This window comes from Suillus clintonianus (assembly GCF_016758775.1).
Source record: "Suillus clintonianus strain FC179 chromosome Unknown DEU56scaffold_131, whole genome shotgun sequence".
Taxonomy (NCBI): domain Eukaryota; kingdom Fungi; phylum Basidiomycota; class Agaricomycetes; order Boletales; family Suillaceae; genus Suillus; species Suillus clintonianus.
In genome coordinates, this window is record NW_024539355.1 from 72,319 (window position 1) to 91,332 (window position 19,014).

The 19,014-nt window shown below is 47.7% G+C and overlaps 6 protein-coding genes across 6 annotated transcripts; 4 read left to right on the forward strand and 2 right to left on the reverse strand.

Moving 5' to 3' along the window:
• Positions 1-2,194: 2,194 nt before the first annotated feature.
• DEU56DRAFT_928417 (uncharacterized protein) lies at positions 2,195-4,237 on the forward strand (the record flags this gene model as incomplete). The annotated part of the gene is made up of 14 exons (XM_041358638.1): positions 2,195-2,274; positions 2,329-2,394; positions 2,449-2,478; positions 2,531-2,637; positions 2,688-2,727; positions 2,786-2,858; positions 2,909-2,942; positions 2,999-3,070; positions 3,136-3,253; positions 3,303-3,323; positions 3,375-3,419; positions 3,463-3,515; positions 3,586-3,593; positions 3,651-4,237. 14 exons carry the CDS (start codon positions 2,195-2,197, stop codon positions 4,089-4,091), a joined length of 1,188 nt encoding a protein of 395 aa, XP_041202683.1. The 3' UTR covers positions 4,092-4,237.
• Positions 4,238-5,227: 990 nt separating this feature from the next.
• DEU56DRAFT_746965 (kinase-like domain-containing protein) lies at positions 5,228-6,160 on the forward strand (the record flags this gene model as incomplete). Its single annotated transcript, XM_041349240.1, has 5 exons — positions 5,228-5,413; positions 5,471-5,501; positions 5,563-5,600; positions 5,652-5,870; positions 5,921-6,160. Coding segments are annotated over 5 exons (714 nt in total), but the record flags the coding sequence as incomplete, so codon positions are not given.
• Positions 6,161-6,442: 282 nt separating this feature from the next.
• On the forward strand, positions 6,443-7,864 carry DEU56DRAFT_716693 (peptidase C14, caspase domain-containing protein; the record flags this gene model as incomplete). The annotated part of the gene is made up of 13 exons (XM_041347599.1): positions 6,443-6,484; positions 6,537-6,618; positions 6,671-6,817; positions 6,865-6,927; positions 6,980-7,026; positions 7,069-7,086; positions 7,136-7,180; positions 7,295-7,319; positions 7,376-7,389; positions 7,439-7,516; positions 7,568-7,639; positions 7,692-7,710; positions 7,761-7,864. Coding segments are annotated over 13 exons (756 nt in total), but the record flags the coding sequence as incomplete, so codon positions are not given.
• Positions 7,567-8,609, forward strand: DEU56DRAFT_835418 (uncharacterized protein). The gene is made up of 3 exons (XM_041354753.1): positions 7,567-7,864; positions 7,920-8,206; positions 8,258-8,609. Exons 2-3 carry the CDS (start codon positions 7,947-7,949, stop codon positions 8,322-8,324), a joined length of 327 nt encoding a protein of 108 aa, XP_041202686.1. The 5' UTR covers positions 7,567-7,864; positions 7,920-7,946; the 3' UTR covers positions 8,325-8,609.
• Positions 8,610-11,389: 2,780 nt separating this feature from the next.
• On the reverse strand, positions 11,390-14,064 carry DEU56DRAFT_114266 (uncharacterized protein). Its single transcript, XM_041344616.1, has 6 exons — positions 12,948-14,064; positions 12,848-12,895; positions 12,598-12,792; positions 12,476-12,544; positions 11,909-12,420; positions 11,390-11,858 (listed from the first exon to the last, which is right to left on the reverse strand). The coding sequence occupies exons 1-6, from the start codon at positions 13,974-13,976 to the stop codon at positions 11,747-11,749; spliced, it is 1,965 nt and encodes a 654-aa protein (XP_041202687.1). The 5' UTR covers positions 13,977-14,064; the 3' UTR covers positions 11,390-11,746.
• Positions 14,065-14,528: 464 nt separating this feature from the next.
• DEU56DRAFT_760838 (uncharacterized protein) lies at positions 14,529-15,849 on the reverse strand (the record flags this gene model as incomplete). Its single annotated transcript, XM_041350473.1, has 8 exons — positions 14,529-14,652; positions 14,779-14,940; positions 15,008-15,040; positions 15,101-15,138; positions 15,277-15,318; positions 15,468-15,545; positions 15,640-15,665; positions 15,717-15,849. The coding sequence occupies 8 exons, from the start codon at positions 15,847-15,849 to the stop codon at positions 14,529-14,531; spliced, it is 636 nt and encodes a 211-aa protein (XP_041202688.1).
• Positions 15,850-19,014: the final 3,165 nt, after the last annotated feature.

Consider the following 19,014-nt stretch of genomic DNA (forward strand, 5'->3'; position numbering starts at 1 on the left):
TGAGATAGGTGAACTGGATCTTCATAGTATCTAAGTATGTGTGTTAGTGATGACCGTCAGTGCTGGGAAACTAAACTACCCACCGTGATTTGGTTGTGTGGTGTAGACGAAGGTGCTAATAGTGGCACGTTCAGGAAAACCTAAAGTGAAATAGACACGATGTTCAAGTTGCCTAAATCTTCAAGTCTCAGGATTACTCACTGTAGACGAGGCAATTGTTTTTGGGGATTCAATTGGGACTCACCGCGTTCAATTTATACCAACTCTGCGCCACCGTTTGCGGGCAGATTTAGTTCTGCCTGAAATATGAGCACTCACGGCGGAATCGCGTCGATAAAGCGAACCAAGGGTCAACAAATAACATTTCGCCAAGCTCCAACAACAACTACGATGAAATATTTATGCGGGGACCAGACCCACGCAGGTATTTCAAGTTTATCCATTTCAGTAGCCAATACGGCACGGATGGAGTCCAGCTACATTCCGGTAAGACCGCTTATGTCTCTTGAGTCACGGTGAGTAGCTACCTCAATGTCTGTATGACTGCAGACATAGCTGTAGGTTGAGCTCGCTGAAGGTTTCGGCAATGTGCGGCGTTACCTCGGCTTGGGTATATACAACAATAAATAGTTCGGACTATAAAAGATGTAAGTGGCGTGACGGCAAATCGAATAAACATCTACCGGGAGGGGGGGAATGTTGAACTTGAACAAACTTCCTCGACCCACTCCTGCAATAGCTGCACTATGGTTGCATCCCACAGACGGATAGTTGTATCCTTCCAACCAGCCACAATGCGAGTTTCACTGGACGAGATCAAGTCAGAAGATCCTCTGAATCCTCACCCATATGGTGGACGAAGACAGCTGCGTCTCGGTGTACATCAACGTATATGGCTTGTCGATGTATCATTGAATCGTATCGTTAGTTTCGCAATCCGTTGAGGGAGAATAATCTGTGCGGCGCGGATAACAGTTGGATAGAGGTGCTTTTTCTTCTCGTTGCGTTCCTTTATCTCTATTCCTTTTGTGGAGCGTTTTTTTGGGGGGGCTGACATGCAATTGCGTACTCAGGCGATAACGCTCGATGGAATGGCGAAAAATTACTTACGCATAAAGTACTATCAGTTCCTCATCCTCGTCTCCCGGTCAATCATCACCGTTGCCCCAGGCTTGGCAGAATGCCAAATAGGCAAGAATAGGCATCGTGGTTGCGGACACTTTATGGGATGTGAGTATATTATTGGTACATCGAATGAAAACAACTCACGTCGAATAGTGAGCCTGATACTGCCTAATAATGTCGTGAGTTTCCGAGGAGTAGTGTCGTGGCAAGAGGGCTCGTTGCCTTGCCAGTGCGGCTGGGAGTTACGCTGCAGAAGAAATGCGAGAGAACGGAAAGGCATAAATTTTTCAGAGAAGAGTCCTGTATGTCACTGCGAGCAAGATCGGTACACATAATGGTTAGCAGTGGATGGCTACTATGACAACGGGACGCGGCCAAATTCTCCTGGGATCTTCAGTATGGCTAGCCTGGCACTGGTCAGATTTCGTTACCGAGTGCGATTCGCATACGTTGAATAAAATTTTGAACATATGACCAACTGGAGCCTTTCAGATTCGAACATTTTGGCTTGAGTTCTAGGCGACTCATCTGGCAGGATTGTGAGAGTCGGATGCGTTCCCTCGTAGGTCGCACTGAAAGTAGACTGAGACCTTTAATATTGATGAACGAATTTCATGAATCATTAAGCCCCGTATGTCTGCTTACATCAGCAAAGTTAACACCCACCGGGGTTGGACCTTAAACGTCACGCCTCGCTGGCTTGTACTAGTTGCACTTGGCTCAAACTTAGCTTGCGCGAAAGTTTTATTGAGTTTGAATTCAACCGAGCCTCGGACGAGTCTGGATAGGTCTGGACAAGCTTTCCCCTTTTCTATCGGCTACCCGAGCGTGGTTGATCAATTTCAAAGGTGTGGTCTCAGTGGTAGAAAAGCAATGCCTGGGCTCCATTCCTCCTGCTCGGTGTTTGCTTCCTTTCTCTGTCAAAAGCGGAGCGTCCGGTTCGTAGTTTCCCTGTTCGCAGAAGGGCCTTCGTTATCAGCTTGCTCGGTCGCAGCATTTCAAATTTTTGCTTCATCCCTCGCCTTGGCAGCCAAATCTGCCTAACGCAGAACCAATAAACGCACCTTAAATGGAACGGCGTTTAGTTGTAGACAGCACAACCTCGGAGAAGTATATGCGAATAGCATCCATCTCCATCGCATTTTACGAGTAAGTCTTTTCTTTATGTGTAGCTCCCCCGAAGTCGTCACTGATTACGTTCAGTTATATCATTACACTCCCCGCAGAATGGCGCTTTTACCGAAGCCAATCGTCATTCTTTCATATGAGGTATGTGTACGAGGGCATTCACGTATTACTATTAACAAACTTCATTTCCATCAGTATTGCCTGCACATTATTTATTCTTATACGGTTCGTTTTGTCCTCATTCTATCATGTTTTTCCCCGCTCACATTTGATGCAGCTATTTTAGTATATTGGCTATCGTAGTCAGCAATTACGGATACTTCTCTTCCACCTTTACCCTCCAAACGTGTCAGCAATTCTATGTTGTGGCGCCTGTCTTCAAAGGTCTGTTATATTGGTATTCACCTACCATGACTCTATTGAACACGCTGTAGCCGTACAATCTATGGTATCGCAGCTCATCCTAGGTGTTAGGTATGTCCCGTCGAACTTTTTGTGGGTTGCAACTGCACAGCCTTAAAATACCGTGTAGGACATTTAATATTGCCAGAAGAGATAGGCGGATAGGAATCGCGCTATTGGTGCTATACATCGTCGCAATTTCGGTGGGCCCAATACAAACATGATATCCTTTCTCTTATCCGTTTCGTTCTAGGCGGAGTGGTTTGCCGATCTATACAACCGCACCCGTAAGCTCTAGCTTTAAATTTAATCTTAGTTTCGTATTGACCTTGAGAACCAACAGCTGTTATGGTTGATGTACGTCAGTGTTCCTTAGAACGAAATCTCATGCAAACAACGTTCCTTTTTAGGGAAAGTAAGTGATCCCTTTGCCACCAGTCTGGGCTGTTCAGATCTTCGTGAACCATAGCTGCACGTCAGCAAATGCTGGCAAAGTATTGTCAACTTGGTTCTACTACCTCGCTCTGATGATCTATGATATTGTGATGGTGACGGTATCTACCATGCATCTTCTGCGCTATAATCCTCTCAGTACCAGGTGCGCCTCTTTTCTCCCGTCTTTATGGTTGCTAAACCATTGCTATCAGAGTAGAACGGCTGATACGGGTGTAAGTCCCTCACCGCTGGGAGAGTCGATGCGTGTCGCTCATCATACTCAGCTTGATCTATGACGGCATTGGATATTTCATCATGTTGTCCGGCAAGTACGCTCTGCTTGTGATGAGCACCCTCCTAACGTTCCCTCAGCGGCGAACGTATTGAACCTCATCCTTTATCATACGACCGATATCGACACCCAGGTAAGTAGGATTAAATACGGATACACTATAAAAACTCAGCTCGATTATATCGACTCGCCCCCATTGTTAGTCGGCAGGGTAAGTTTTGCGTTGTCTGGCATCAAGGATATAAGACCGCTCAAAATGCATCATTAGGGTATCAATAGGTTATGCTGTAACGTGGATTATGAGCCAACGGATCCTCATCAATATACGAGGTGCGCACAACCCCAGTGCTTGACTTCTGTTCCGCTAACGCTTGCGCTATACATTCGTTCCGTTGCTTGCGCTCCACTTACTCGCAAAGGAATGTCAGAGCCCGGCACTCAACGCCTGGAAAACGTTATCGTAGCGCGTCCCACACTCTCTGCGCAGAAAAAAGTGACGTCCGGTCTCCGCTCACAGTTCGAGTCTAAGAGCCACTCCAAAGGCTGTAAAAGCCCCATCAATGCAGAGTTCAGGCCCACATCTGGTCACAGTGGGCATGCCGACGACATAGAGCTCGGTGTACGCGTACGCGTCGAGCGCTCGGTGGTGGTAGACTACAAGGACGATTCTGAGCATTCGAGTTCGTGGGGGCCACAGGGGGCAAAATGATTCTGAGGCACGGACGCCTGGCAAGCATAAAAAAGATGGAATGACTATCTGCTGCGGGAGACTACCCAACATACGATATTGACGTAGATATATCCATCCAGTCCTACTATTGAAATCTCAGAGTTTCTCACTCTTAGGTTATCCCCGTTCACAACAGAGATGCACATATATGGTGAGCTGTTCATTGAAGCTTTGTTCGCTGAATTGTATAGCCGTCGCTGCTTACTCCAGGAGATATTTAGTGCTATATATGTACGCCAAGTGCGATAGGCCATTCCCGCTGGTAACTCTGCCTTATGTTCCCCTTATCGGGCGAGCTTCCGTAGCTCCAGGCTAGTGTATACTGCCAAGCGTCGGGATCGCTAGCCGCTTTCGGTTGATTCGTCTTCTAGACCAGCGCTGGCCATGTTTCTTTTCGGTATCTCTTGTATTATCTGTCTGACATTCACTTACCACTGCGTGGAATATGCAAAAGAGGACATCCTCAGGTTGGCTTAGCCGGATCAAATTCAGAGTGTGGATATGTATTTTCGTCCAATTCACGATGCATAGACCACAGGTCTCTGCAACCGCCACCGAATCCCAAAAAAATTGACCCGAACCAGCATATTAATCCCTTTCCCAGAACGCGTGAGAAGAATAATAAGTCAACCCGAGCAATATAGCCGCCCGGGTGACCATCAACCATTCTTTGACCATTCGTTACTCACGAAACTGATCGACAAAACATGACAAAGTACAATCCGAGGTATGGTAGTGTCATATGTACCCAGTGCCGCGGTATCTACTTCACTGAACGTCTTGCGCAACCGTGTAGGGTGAAGGACTTGCCAGACGATTTAACACCGTTTATCACTCGAACAACTCAGGACCACATTAGCGGAGGTGCATTCGGCGATGTATGGAAATGCGAGTGCAATGCAGATGGTATTTCAACTCTCGTCAGTCCATGTTAGACTCGTTGACTATGCGTTGGCTTACGCCGACCAATCGATCAACGGATAAGGTTGCGGTCAAGGCCTTCAGGTGTTCAGGGCGTTATGGTGAGGAGAAAATAAACAGGGTAAGCGATACACTCGAGGACCGCATGTTTGTATTCCATGCTACTTTGCGTTTGAATCGTCTAGAAAATCCGCCGAGAAATTGGCATTTTGAAGATTCTACGCCATGACAACATCGTACCGCTGTTGGGCACAGCGACAGGATTTGGATCGAGGCCAGAGTTGCGATGCTTAGTAACTCCGTGGATCCCCAACGGCACATTGAATGCCTATCTGGCATCTAATCACAACGATCTAACAGTGCTAGACCGTTCATGTATGGTGAGCAGAATTCTCATCACATCTTTTCACTTCTAAAGACTCATTCGAAGTTGGAAGCTAGAGGATATCAGTGCTGGACTGCGTTACTGTTAGTTTTATGTATCTTCTCAAGATGTTCGGAATTGAGTGGTAACACACCTTTGGTGCAGTGCACTCGGTGCCCGTCGTGCACGGGGATATAACAGGGGTAAACCCAGAGCTACTCATGAGGCATTCTTGTAAACTAATGAGCCTGTAGGCGAACATACTGATTGACGAGGGAGGCCATGCGAGGCTAATCGATTTTGGTCTTTCCACCATTATCCGGCCCCTTCTCGGCCAGTCGTACTTGGTTGCGACATCGATGCACCCCGGTGCAATCCGCTATGCAGCACCAGAACTTGTTCTATCAGATGATTCCGGTGACGTACCTTCGGAAAAACCGGACATCTACTCTTTTGGTTGTGTAATGCTTCAAGTGAGTCGGTTTTTGGTCGCGAAATATTCGCCTGAGGACTCATTGGAAAGATTCTCTCGGGTCGACATCCTTGGTCTGAGGTCAAGTCTGAAAAGCCGGACATGCGTATTATTATTATGATCTCCCAAGGTCATTCCCCGGAGCGCCCCAACAGCCATCCTGCAATACTGGACTCAGATTGGGACATCATTCAAAAATGTCTGCAATCCAGACCCACGCTTCGACCTTCAGCAGATGAAGTACTCGACCTTGTCATGCATAGGTCTTCTTCGCCAGGTCAGCCTGCATAGTTTGTGATGCTTTGTTGACCATCCACTTACGTGAGCTTCACTTGAAGGTTCTTCTAGCCCACCCGGCGATCCTCCCAAGGATGCGCAGAGTGGCTTCCCTGTAGTTTCCCCGCAAGATAATTTTGATGGTTCAGACATAACAGAACAACCACCCTATAATTCTCCACCCCACCCTGACCATGAGCTGATGATCGTATGTCGTGCACACAGACTGACACTCATTCACATCTAATGACTACCATTGGGATTGATCATGTCGGTCAGCAAGTCCAGCCATATACTTTCCAATATTCAAATTACTCCGGGAAGCAGAAAGCGCTCTGCGTAAGTGAAGACACAATACTAATTGAAAATTCGAATTGAGTGTGTTGTCCAGATCGGAATCAACTATAAAGGTCAACGACGTGAGCTTAGGGGCTGCATTAACGATGTGTACAATGTGAAGCGGTTCTTGACATGTATGTTGCTCTTTGTCCATTGCGGCGTCAATATTCATACCTCCCCTTTCAGCCAAGTGGGGCTACAAAGAGGGCGATATTGTGACGTTGGTTGATGACACCAATAATTCGAGGCAAATGCCAACAAGGCGAAATATTCTGGATGCAATGCGTTGGCTTGTGAATGACGCCCATCCCCACGATTCGCTGTTTTTCCACTGTGCGTTATTTTTTAACCTTCGGCCGAATGTCCTCACTGTCGTTTAGACTCGGGTCATGGGGATCAGGTTCCAGATAAGGATGGAGATAAATTGAATGGGCTTGATGAAGGTAAGAAATATTCCCTTCTCTTCAGAACATCGTTAAATTTCTTCATGCACAGTGATATACCCTGTCGACCATAGGAAGGCGGGAATAATTCTTGATCACGTGAGGGCTTGTAATTGCCAACCTCTCATAGCTCCGGTGCAGGAAATGCACCAGATTATGGTACGCCTGGCCTACAATCGGAGAAAGACACTGATGAGAAATTCCACAGGTGAAATCGTTGCCAGCAGGCTGTCATTTGATCGTAAGTCTTAATGTTAGTAGCTTCCTGTTCGGGACCAACGGAACCCCATCCATTCAGGCTATCTTTGATGTAAGGCCGTTCGTACAATGCGTCCATCTGATAATTCTGATAGATTCCCCTACATAGTCTTGTCACTCACGCACGGCACTAAGTAAGTCTGTCATTCCGTAATGATAAAAGTTGACTAAATGCCCCTCCCCCTGCCAGATTTGCCATACACTGTGAGCACGATACCTGCTTGAGTCAGTATGCGGACTAATCATCTTGCAGTACAGTTCGAATGGACACCTCAAGGAAAGTCATATAACTCCTCGGTATCGAGCATTGAATGCTACAGGTGCCTACGTGGTAAGTGACCGCCTGATGTGCTGTGTGCTCCTGCTGCTTATTCCTGTCTAGATATCATTCGCTGGCCGTCAAGCCAGTGCTGATACGACGCGGGGCGGTATGGCTGTCGGGGCTATGAGCTACGTGAGCGACAATTTCGTTACAAACTCTCGCAGCTGACATGCATGGGCGATAGGCTTTTGTTACGGCTCTGGGTTGGTCGGGGGTTATGTTTCTCGTTGCGTGAGACTGACTCGGCGTACAGCACGGAAGCCAGTGCAAAGTTACCAAGAGCTACTCAAGTCTGTTAGGGACATTCTGAAGCAGGATTACCAACAGAAACCGCAGCTGTCGAGCTCATACCCAATCGTAAGCACTTGTAGTTTGTAGTGTGGTGGATTCAGATTAACCCCGCTTTTCTCAGGATTTTAATCTACTCATTCTTGGTTCCATGAGCCCATTGAATACTATCGCCGAGAAGGACGAGGCCGCGAGAGAAGCCACCACCACAGAGCCCGATCCATTTGGACCAGATGGTAGTAACTATTTGCGAACTGAAACTCCCTCAGACGCGGTCGTGGGTACGATGGCTACTGAAGAGAAGTTCAGTCGATTTGTACACGCTCGCTACTCGTTCGATGGAACGGGTGAGGGCGAACTACCTTTGACGACTGGGGTCGAGGTAGAAGTGTTAGATGATCGGGACGCTGCGTGAGATATATTGTTTAGCTTTATGATGTACGCGCTCATGTTCTTTTACAGGTGGTGGTACACACGGAATCCACAAACAGGCCAGGAGGGCGTGGTGCCCGCGGCTTATCTGTATTGATTTGTTTCCTTCTCGTATCTTGTCTTCAGATTCTACTATGTCATCGACGAATCTAAATATTATGAATCTATGATAGAGATAATCGTAATGCTATCAACGAATCGATACATGTAGTCTCCTGCAGTCGCTGATACTGGGATGCAACACCTCAAGTACTCTCACGGAGAGGATGCAACTCCGGATTCGTTCTGCAAAGAGACTGGTCAGATATAGGTGAGCGCAATGAGAGGGAACAGAGAAATATACAGTGTACAAGTTAATCATGGTCGGTGGCAACGGTTCTCTGAGCATGCAGCATGCTAGTTTCTGATGCCTTGCAGTCAACAGAGAGTTACTTGAGAGGGCGTCTGCGTTGGGCTTCGTGAACGCCGGGGAGTTAGGTCATTTTTCGCGTGTGTAGACACACACATCACACCTGAACTCGCTAGGGCCAGAACAACAGGTGGCGAGACCACTTGGATTGACCTGCTTGTTAGCAACGAATCAACGTGGGAAGGCGGATGAAAAGAGATAGAATGACACCGAATCAGAACTATCACACTGTTAACCAGGTGGGGATGGTGGGCTGTGCATCAGCATCCCCTCAACTCACCGATGCCAGAACGACGGCTTGAGACATGCCTGATCACCAGGCTGTGTGCAAAGGCGGGACGATTAATACAGCACGCTCGTGGACCGCCGAATAAGAATGCCCTGATAACACACACGATCAGCTATTTGACCTATTGTGTAGCTCACCTCATATAGCAGCGCTTAGCAATAACATAGCGATGGGGAAGCAAAATTGTCCCATTCAAGTTGGTGTTTGAAGTTCAAGAATGATTTAGACCCAACCTATCATTGTTCTCCATACGGCCCAATGAAACAAAGTGCTCAGAAAAGTCGAAGTTGTAAGTTAAAAAATGGACAGCTCGGGAAGGTATCTGTATCGTACGTAGAGTATCATATGCACTGACGAGTTGGACCGTGAGGATTGTGGGGCAAATGCAGAGTGCTACGATTCAACACACCAGTGACACCAGCCTCAGAACGAGCGGGGTATGTCGCGTGCAGAAATGGAAATAGTCAAAAGTTAGGACGCACGCAGAGAGGTGGATGAGTTCCTTGCCACTTATATAATCACAAGTTGTGACCGCAGAATGTTATGACGTGCAGCGAGAGGGTATAGTTGTGCGAGAAAAAGTGTTTCGACATCGATGGTGGAAACGTTAACGAGCACACAAAGACAGAATGTGGGGATGAACGCTAGAGTCTGTTGTTGTGGCGCAGACATGGCCACCTAGACACAATTTATGTGAGAATCAATATAGAATGCAAGACGGCACGTACATGTTAGCAACTGCTGGCGTCGAATTTGATGTGTTGTGTGCTCGTATTCGCTGACGAATTGGATTGCGTTTCCCGTATTCTGTCGTGGAAACTCTGCTCTAACTCGCCCGCGCCAGAACGGCAGCTTGAGACGTACGCGATCATCTGGATGGATGTGCCTGTGAGTAATTTTCAGAATGACGTCACGTACATATGGGCAACCAACGTCAGCAGGCGGAGCAACATCACTCGAAAATTATTTGAGGTTACGACAGCAGTACCTGGACGACGTGCTTGCGCAAAGGTGGACCATCGAGGCAACATGCTCGAAGGCCGCTGAACAAGGACTCACTGACAATGCAATGCTCATAGTCAGCAGAACGTGATCAGCAAATCCCAAACCCTCTTACCTCAAACATGATACAAGAGAAGACAAAACGTCCATTGGTATATCGTGGAAGGCGGTGACAGTGAATCTTTAAGAAAATGATCTATATTTGTCATTGTTTGGCACGCAGACGAACATCGCGTTCAACGTTGAACTCGTCAGGCTTTGTTCAGGCCGCAGGCAGTGAAGATAATTATTGATCAAGGGCTGCTGATTACGACTTCCTTCATTTTTAATTAATTTTCAATACTGAACTCGAGAAAGACTCTGATCCACATCAACGTTCGTATTGATAGTCCTTTACTCGATTCATCACAACACCCAATGATACAAACACTCTCCCTCCATAACAACTTCCACACTTACTCGCTAGTACTTATAAGCCCCCTCGCCCACCCCCACACCACTAATTCTGGCGCCGACGACGTAACAGACCCAATGGCAACCACCCTGTATGACCTCATTTGCCCGATCCCTCTTCCAATGCTACGCGCATATACCCTCGCACAACTCCACCCCATACCAATATCCCCGCCAACAGTGCTGTACCCATTTATTCTGTGCCCCCTCTCCGCCACCAAAACTTCATCACGTATGCTACCACGCCTCCTTTGAACTTCCAAACACTGGCACCTCTTGCCACATCCCACGTGTCGGTTAACGCTCCTCGTTGATCGTGCTGCGTATGCGAGACGCTATGAGGCTGCTGTGGTCGAGGGCATTGTGGATATGGGTCCTCCGGATGAGTGGTGCTATTATGGGAGATGCACGGTGAGTAGTTTTCTCGTATGTTTGAGTCCAAAGGCTGGTTCAAGGTACAGACAGATATAAAACGCGCGCACTTCTGTGCACATTCAACCGTCCACACCGACAGGCTAGTCCCGTGGCTGTAAACGCGAGCAGAGCGTCTCTCCAGCGGTGACTTGAGTGCGATTAGAAGGATGAAAGACACAGGTAATTAAAGGCACACACGAAATTCAGTCACTCACTCACACCGCCTTTAACAGCATAAGCAGCTACTAGTACTAAGTGCTTACAAGGCTACCCCATCCACATGCACGCTCTTCCACGCCTGGAGAGGGACTCTCCTTGTCTCAGCATGCAGCTGACAATACTCAGTCCGTCTCATTGTCAATGTTTGCTCGGTGCTGACGTTTATGCACAGTCTAACGACTCCTCAAATATATCTTGCTGTGTCCAAACACGGACGCAAGTGAAGGTGCATGCCGGAACCTCTCGCATGCAGCTGGGCCACACCGCACGACTACTGTAGTATTTTTTCAATTTATTGTCTTGATGTAATAGAGTCTTTAACATTCCCCCCAGAACTTGCGTGATTAATGAACCTTCATTTTAGTCAGAGCTGCATTGAAGTTATCCAACACCTCTTGGACGAACGAGGCGTAATGTATGATGGAAAGAGAAATCAAACGAGTCTTCTGCTGTTGACGTCAGGAAATGTGCATTAAATTTCGTGCTGATCGACAGTAAGGGGTGCAATACCACATGTCCATATAGGCAATGCCTGTACAATACCCGTCCCTATACATACCACGTATTGTGAGGTGTGGCGGGCTGCGGGGATGATCGCAGGGCGGCTGAGCATGATCTGAGAGCCAAGAAATGCCAGATGCAGGTACACGAAGGTAAGGGCAAAATGTGTTATAAAAGCTACTGGTACAATGCTAGACTCGACAGATGAAATGCTCAACGAATGACGTATTCACTACGAGGACTGTGCCTCTAGGTGTTCGTCAATGATCACAAGGCGAGATGGTCCAGCCTCTGGCTGAGACCGATTAGCCATTGGTTTCAATTCAATCTCTTCGTGCTGGACCCTACTAGACTGAATTAGCGAGAAAGCGAGTAAAAAATGGGTGTATCATACCTGGGAGGACGCACAGCGACTCGATTGAGAATATCAACACTGTTCTCATGGCGAGATGGTCCTGCCCTCGGCTGTGGCTGGCTAGTCACACCATGGCTGCTATTTGCTGCACCATCCTGGCGGGGTATATCGACACGCTCCAGGCGCCATCGAGGAGGCTTCCTCAGTCTCCCATGAGACCAGCACGAATAATAGCAGAGGAACGCCTTGAACCAATGCACGTCCGGGAGCGAATCATTGTCAGATGACTCGATGTCCCGCTGCCCAGACGGGTATCGGGTGTCGTCTGCCTTTCTGTATTCCGGTAATTTGGCAGCAGCTAGCCGCTGGAGGGCACAAATCAGGAAGGGAAACCGAGATGTAAGAAAAAAGTGCGTTACAGTGAACTTCCGCCCGGCTGCGACATCAATAACTGGCGGCCCATGGCTATGCCTTGGAACAAGGAAAGAAAGGTGCTCCCGCATAAATCGTGCGACTCCGTTCGAAGGGGGAGGCGGAGAACTTATTTCAAACTGGATACACGTTCAGCTACACTGCAAGTTTCTTCCAAAAACATTGAGGACTGACACTTTCAATCCGAGCTGTGGGCTGCACTGAGAGGGCGGCATTGGATGGTAGGGCGGATGTAGCAGGGAACTGAAGCACAAGTGTTGAGTCAACTGCAAAAGGAGCAAGAAAAGGGGACACACATCTAGAGGACCCCGAGTCTGATTGTTCTGAACAGCCGGAACTGCATTCGTGCGAGAAGGAAAGGGAAGAAGGTTGCGGAGGCGAAGGAAAATGGGTTGATGCGGGTTGATTGTGGGCGGTGGTCTCTGCGACATAGGTATGGCAGGTATTGGTGGTCTCCGGCGCACAGCAGGAGGAGGACGAGTTGCATCAGACTGCAATGATGGTGATGGATGAGCAGTGTGACGAGCAAACAAATGAGGTGCGTACTCTTAGTATATCAGTGATGGTTGACTTCAAGTTGTTTTGTGCACTGGTCTGTAAGGGAATGTTAGCACACGGATAGTAGATGTGTACGGGGAATGCGTACACGGGCCTGAGCAAGGATGTCGGGTGGAATGTTGCATATATTGATCTCGTAGTCAGCGTAACTACGTTGGCGAAAGTTCCTGGGTGTCACGTAAGCTAGTTGGCTCGAGTCGGGTGAGAGGACAAGGGCGCGGGGACGTTGAACGTCGAAGGAAGCGAGGAGTTGGCGGGACTCGAAGGCCCAGAGCTTGACGGTGTTATCGTAGGAAGAGCCAGCAAGGAGAGTGCAGTCAGATGAAAGTGCTAGACCGTTGATCTGGTCAGTGTGCCCTTCGAAGGGAGTTCCGACAGTCTCCAATGTCGATGCGTCGAACTCGTAGATCGTGGTGGCGTCGTCATCGTCCGTGAATCTAAATACGGCCAATATGTTTTTGTTTTTGTTTGTCCAAAAAATTGGTGCATCTGTGTATCCTGCTCCATCGGCGTCCACTGCTGTCCCTAACCTGGCATCCAATTTCTGTGTTTTGACATCCCAGACATGAAGGCGCGTCCCGCTAAATGAGTTGATTGCGAGCTTCTTAGAATCAATCGAGAATCGAACTGCGCCCACAAATTCATCGCTCTCAAATGGACCAAACACGAGTTTGCCGGTCTCCAAGTTCCATATCCGCGCTGTTTCATCAAATGACCCACTCGCCAGCAGCTTGCTATCCGCGGATATATCAATACTCTGGATCTTCTCGGAGTGGCCTTTGAATTCTTTCACAATCCCCGTCTCAACTTCACAGGCTTTCAGTTCCCCGGTGTCATCATCTCCACCTGCAGTCACAACCCATCGACCATCCCTCGATACTGCAACTGCCCATACCTCCAACCTCTTGTTCCAAACATCCCGCGCTTCCTCAATCTCCCTACCCGCCTTCAGATCCCATTGCCGAGTGGTCCCATCCTCAGTTCCGCTGATCATTCGCTGACCATCAGGAAAGTAGGATATGGATGAAATATCGGAGTCCTGTTCATGACTGTTCAAAGTCGTTACCAGTTCCAGAATTGATTTTGTAGCATCTGCCTTTGTTGATGCGGAAGCCATGCTTGCGTCTCCACAGGCGAAATCGGTAAGTAGTCAAGTACGGGAGAAGTATTCTCTGAATGTATTTGAAGGTGCGGTGAGCTCTCGTCGTGTGCTGTTGACCTGACGTTGAAAGTCGTTTTGAAGATTCCCAACTCGAGCGCTCGAGAGTACTTTGCTTCTAGTATAGCTGATCGTCAATTCGTCCGCGCTGGAACTCCAGGTTGAAAGTTGACGTTACCAAGAGGGCAATGATAGTCTATCGAGAGGGAAGAGTTCTACAATGTGAGCATGGCTCTTTTCTTATTCACTTCCTGTGCTCGAGCGTCAATCTGTTGTTTATTTCCCACCCCCAGTCTTGCTGTGTACTTGTAAGCTTAGGCGTTATCTCAATAGCTAAAAATGTAGAATATGCTGTAGCATTCGACGCTTGGCATTCAACGTTCTTCGTTGCAGTTTGCCTTTGGACCCCAGAGGATGCATGAATCATTCCCATGAACATTGTACAGAGCCAACACGTAGATCACTTTCCTCTGCATCTCAGTCTCAATTGATCTCTCACCCAATGCTTTCTCACTTCCCTCGTCCTGACGCCCCTCGCCAACCCGCAACCTTTCGGCATCGACCATTTTCATCTTTTAGCACACCCTCGTTGCCTTTGAAAACATAATAGTCCGAGCTTTGAATTTCTCTCAGCCTGACACCGACATCAAAAAAATGAAGTATCTATTCACAAAAGGTCGAGAGTGATAAAAGCATTGTCGTGTGACGACCGTCACCCGAGACCCACTCTCCAAGGCCACTTCTGCGAATCCTGACGTACGTTGAGGGTACTACATGATGCTGATGGCAGATATGTGGAGCCATACGGACAGAGTGCATAACAATGGCGCTGACACTAGCTGAACGCTCCGCGTGAATGCCATCGATTGAGCTCTCGGCTTGTGCGAGAGGGACTGATCCGGCCCTGGTGGCGTCGTAGTACCTTCAACAAATCAATACATGTAGTCTCCTCCGAGTCCAGTCGTTGATATCGAGACGCAACCCCTTACATCTCCCGGACAGAATACAACTGATGATTCGTTCTGCAGAGACTAGTCAGAGATGGGTGAGCGCAGTGAGACGGAACAGAGAGATATACACACGGCGTGTAAGCCAATCCTGGTTGATTTCTAAGGTTGTCCTAGAATGTTCATTTCTAACGCCCTGTCAACAGAAAGTTACTTAAGAGGGCGTCAATATCAGGCTTTGTTAATGTTGGCGATTCGGTCGTGTTTCATGTGTGCTTACCCACGGATATTACGTTTCAACTTGAACTCACTAGCGTCAGATCGACAAGTATGTGCGACCACCCAGATTTGAGCTGGCATCAGAAGGTGGAGTTGGATCAACTGTTCAATACTATGAGAGTGGCACTTGAGCGTACAAAGAGAGAGAAGTGGAACTGCGGGATAAGGACGTACTGACAGGGCGCTAGTAGCGTCCAGGGCAGAGTGCACCTTGTCCTCGCACCTGCAGATCGTCCACTTTTGCATTGATCACACCCTGGTCACCTTTGAATTCTCGATGTTCCAGACATTGAATGCCCCGCTAACGCACCAATCCAAAAACGAATGACGCATCCAGAGAATTCGACAGGTTGAGAGTCCAAGTGATGTGAGGTTTATCGTGTATACACCGTTACCTGAGACCTGCCTGCTAAGGAAGCACCTGCGAATCTGAGATATAACTAGGTTAGAACATCGATTGGGACATACTCACCTTGTGCCTGTGTGACTGCATCAACCCCAACTGTTGGTCGTAACATCATTTCGGGCTTCCCATATTGACCAACTTCACTGTGACAATATGCGGATGTGGTCTCGCAGCGAATAGGTCTAAGCTCCTGGTACATAGCTCCTACGGCGAGCTGGGTGTTCTGTGAGCACCAGTGGCAGGGAAAGTACGGACCTTGTTGGTTTTTCATGATCCTTGAACAGGAATGGTAAGTGAGATTGGAACTCGATAATAACTATAAGGTACAGATGCGGTACCTGCATTTTTCAAGCATGGAAAAGAGGTGGATGGACGTGTACTCGTTTCGAGTTACTACCGCGGGTTGAAGTGACAAGCCATGTTTGTTTGTCGTTGTTGACATAACCGTCCTAAGATAGGCGTCATTCTTATCCAGCACCGCTTACATCAGCACATTGAGAGCCTCACCATTACTCAAATTATGGGCACATATATTTGTTTCTGATGTATATGGATCCTAGGAATTATTTAATAGTAGTATAGCTTGAATTGCCAGGAAGCAGAAATAAAAAATATTCAAAACTGGAGGAGATTTTCATCCTCCAAAAACTTTTCTTCTATAAAGTCAGAAAGTGGTTTACAAGGCCATGGGATGCAAGGGAATGATTTTCAAGTTTTCGGCACACCAACATTTGGCCGCTTATATAATACATCACGTGATATGTGCCTGGGCAGGACCGAGGAGGAGCGAGGAGGGGACATCGCACTCTACCCCCCTATATGATTCTTAAAGTTAAGGAGGCACTGATAAAGGACTAATGAACCAGTATATAGTGTTATTACATGTACTAATCACAAAATCGTCACTAATCTCTCTGCAGTCTCTCAATCTCAACTTTTGAAAATTTTCAAGTCGAAGATTTGGCCGTTTTTAGGGTTAGGGTTACGATTATGTAAGGGTGTTGGATAAGAGTGACGCCTATCTTAGCTTCCAGATCTCGAAGTTCCTTCGTGCAGCGCTCAGCTATACACTCCCACTCCCTTCATTTTCCACACGGACTCGCCAGTAGCCCACACCCATTCCTGCTTCACCGATCTTGACCCTGACCTGGCTTTGAGGTTACGGAGTCGCTCAACATGACATGGGATCTGAATCGTTACACTCCGTCCCTCAGATCACAGACGCCATACACATACACCCCCATCCACCTCCATGTCATGTGTGTTTCTCCACCACTGACATCTATATCCCCACGCTCGACTATGGCGCTGGATTCGTTCAACTATTCCCCACACAAAATATGCACATATACACAAAGGATTCACACACACAGAGTCGCGTACCGTTGCCGAGATGTATCAGGATGCTTTGGGATTAGCGTGACTTCCCGTTTTGGTAGCACCGCACGACGACAAAATGCTCGAGCTCGCTGTTGAGGACAGCGAGCTCAAAGAGTTGCCCAATCCTTCACCCTTTTCACTAGTTCTTTTCAGGGAAAAAATAATAAGCTGTAGCTAGTTAACTATGCTATTTTGACCATAAATCTTCCATACTTACAATATTCACCCATTCCTGTCATGTATTTATACTGGGCGCTCTGAGGGGCTTATTATGGGTTTAATTAATGATGTATTTATTGTATAAATATATTAGAACTTCTACAAAGCCAGAAGTATTCAATTAGAATCCAGAAACTACCAGAAAAGCGGTCAGGGTGGGGGGAGGAGGAGAAGGTGGGGAAGGAGGGTTGTGTTGTCCAAGAGTAAGCATAGTTAAGCCACAGGTAATTTTTTCCCTGAAAAGAACTAGTGAAAAGGGTGAAGGATTGGGCAACTCTTTGAGCTCGCTGTCCTCAACAGCGAGCTCGAGCATTTTGTCGTCGTGCGGTGCTACCAAAACGGGAAGTCACGCTAATCCCAAAGCATCCTGATACATCTCGGCAACGGTACGCGACTCTGTGTGTGTGAATCCTTTGTGTATATGTGCATATTTTGTGTGGGGAATAGTTGAACAAATCCAGCGCCATACTCGACACTTCTTCCGCCCCAGCATGGAACATTCCCGTACACTGCATGCCAAAGTCCCACTCGCACATATGAGCACCACCCTTTCCAACCTCGATATCTTTGTGTCGGCATACTGTTTACCATCGAATTTCGCACACACCAATAGCAGGACTTGTGTGTGGTGCACTGCATACAGCTTATCGACACAACATCCATCCGTTGACAAAAGGTAAGTGTTGTCAAGGACGGCCTGCATGTATCACGGGCGACTGGAAGAAATCATTGGAGGCTGCCATGGTGAGTTTGACTATTTTCGGTCGTGTTTTAAAATGCTTTTCGTGTCAATTTATTTTTCAGTGTGTCCGAGACTGGCCGTCTCAGAACCTAGGCTTCACTATTCAATGGACTCTCCTTGTCTAAGCGTGCAGCTGACAATACTCAGTTCGTCTTATCAATGTTGTGTACTCAGCGCTAACCTCATGCACCCCATTTCGAGCGCCGACCGTCTTATCAATCATTTACTTTCATCGTTTCTGCGTCGTCCTCAAGGTTCCATCATAGGGTCTTGTCGTCAGACTTAACCACTGTTACCTCGCTGTCTGAAACATAAAAACGAAGTCGATTCCTCCTTGATCACCTCAAATGTCCTGACAGGATCTTGGTATGATATTCCTTTTCTTGTTGGGTCGTTCATTCGGTTATGGATAGGCAGCTACTTTGCTGGATCCCTATTTCGAAATATCTAGGGAAAAGTTGGTTATGGGTTAGGCAGGAATGCGAACCCGCCTGTCGATGCGTGTTACTTGCACATTGCATTTTATCGGCACGATGTGCGTGCCAGTGTCAATGTTGCTCGATGCTGACGTCTGTGCACAGTGGAGCGACTCGCCGAGTTTATCTTGCCGCCTCAAACATGGAGAAAACGAACGTACATGTCAGAACCTCTCGCATACAGCTGGAACCGCACACGACTACTGCAGTATTTTTTGATATATCATCTTGAATCAATAGAAGCTTGAAATTCCCCCCAGAACCTGCCTGAACGACAAACCTTCATTTTGGTCAGAGCCGCGTTGGAGTCGTTCAACAGCTTTCTGATGAACTAGTAAGATAGGAGTGAAAGGGAAACTAGATGAGTCCTAGCTGCTTCTGCTGGTAATGCGAGTAATAGTGTGCATTAAGTTCTGCACTCATCGACAGAAGGGGGCACAATACGACATGCCCGTAGAGGTGATGCCCATCAAATACCTGTTCCTATACATACCACGCTTGATGAGTTGCAGCAGGCTGCGAGAATGATCGCAGGGCGGCTGAGCAC

What these genes read in the sequence shown, in the direction of transcription:
- DEU56DRAFT_835418 (XM_041354753.1), top strand. Translation starts at nt 7,947, where the DNA reads ATGAGCCCATTGAATACTATCGCCGAGAAGGACGAGGCCGCGAGAGAA. An exon ending in TTAGATGATCGGGACGCTGC is followed by an intron (nt 8,207 to 8,257) that starts GTGAGATATATT and finishes GTTCTTTTACAG; the next exon opens with GTGGTGGTACACACGGAATC.
- DEU56DRAFT_114266 (XM_041344616.1), bottom strand. Translation starts at nt 13,976, where the DNA reads ATGGCTTCCGCATCAACAAAGGCAGATGCTACAAAATCAATTCTGGAA. An exon ending in ACATCCTTGCTCAGGCCCGT is followed by an intron (nt 12,896 to 12,947) that starts GTACGCATTCCC and finishes ATTCCCTTACAG; the next exon opens with ACCAGTGCACAAAACAACTT. An exon ending in CCACAGCTCGGATTGAAAGT is followed by an intron (nt 12,421 to 12,475) that starts GTCAGTCCTCAA and finishes ACGTGTATCCAG; the next exon opens with TTTGAAATAAGTTCTCCGCC.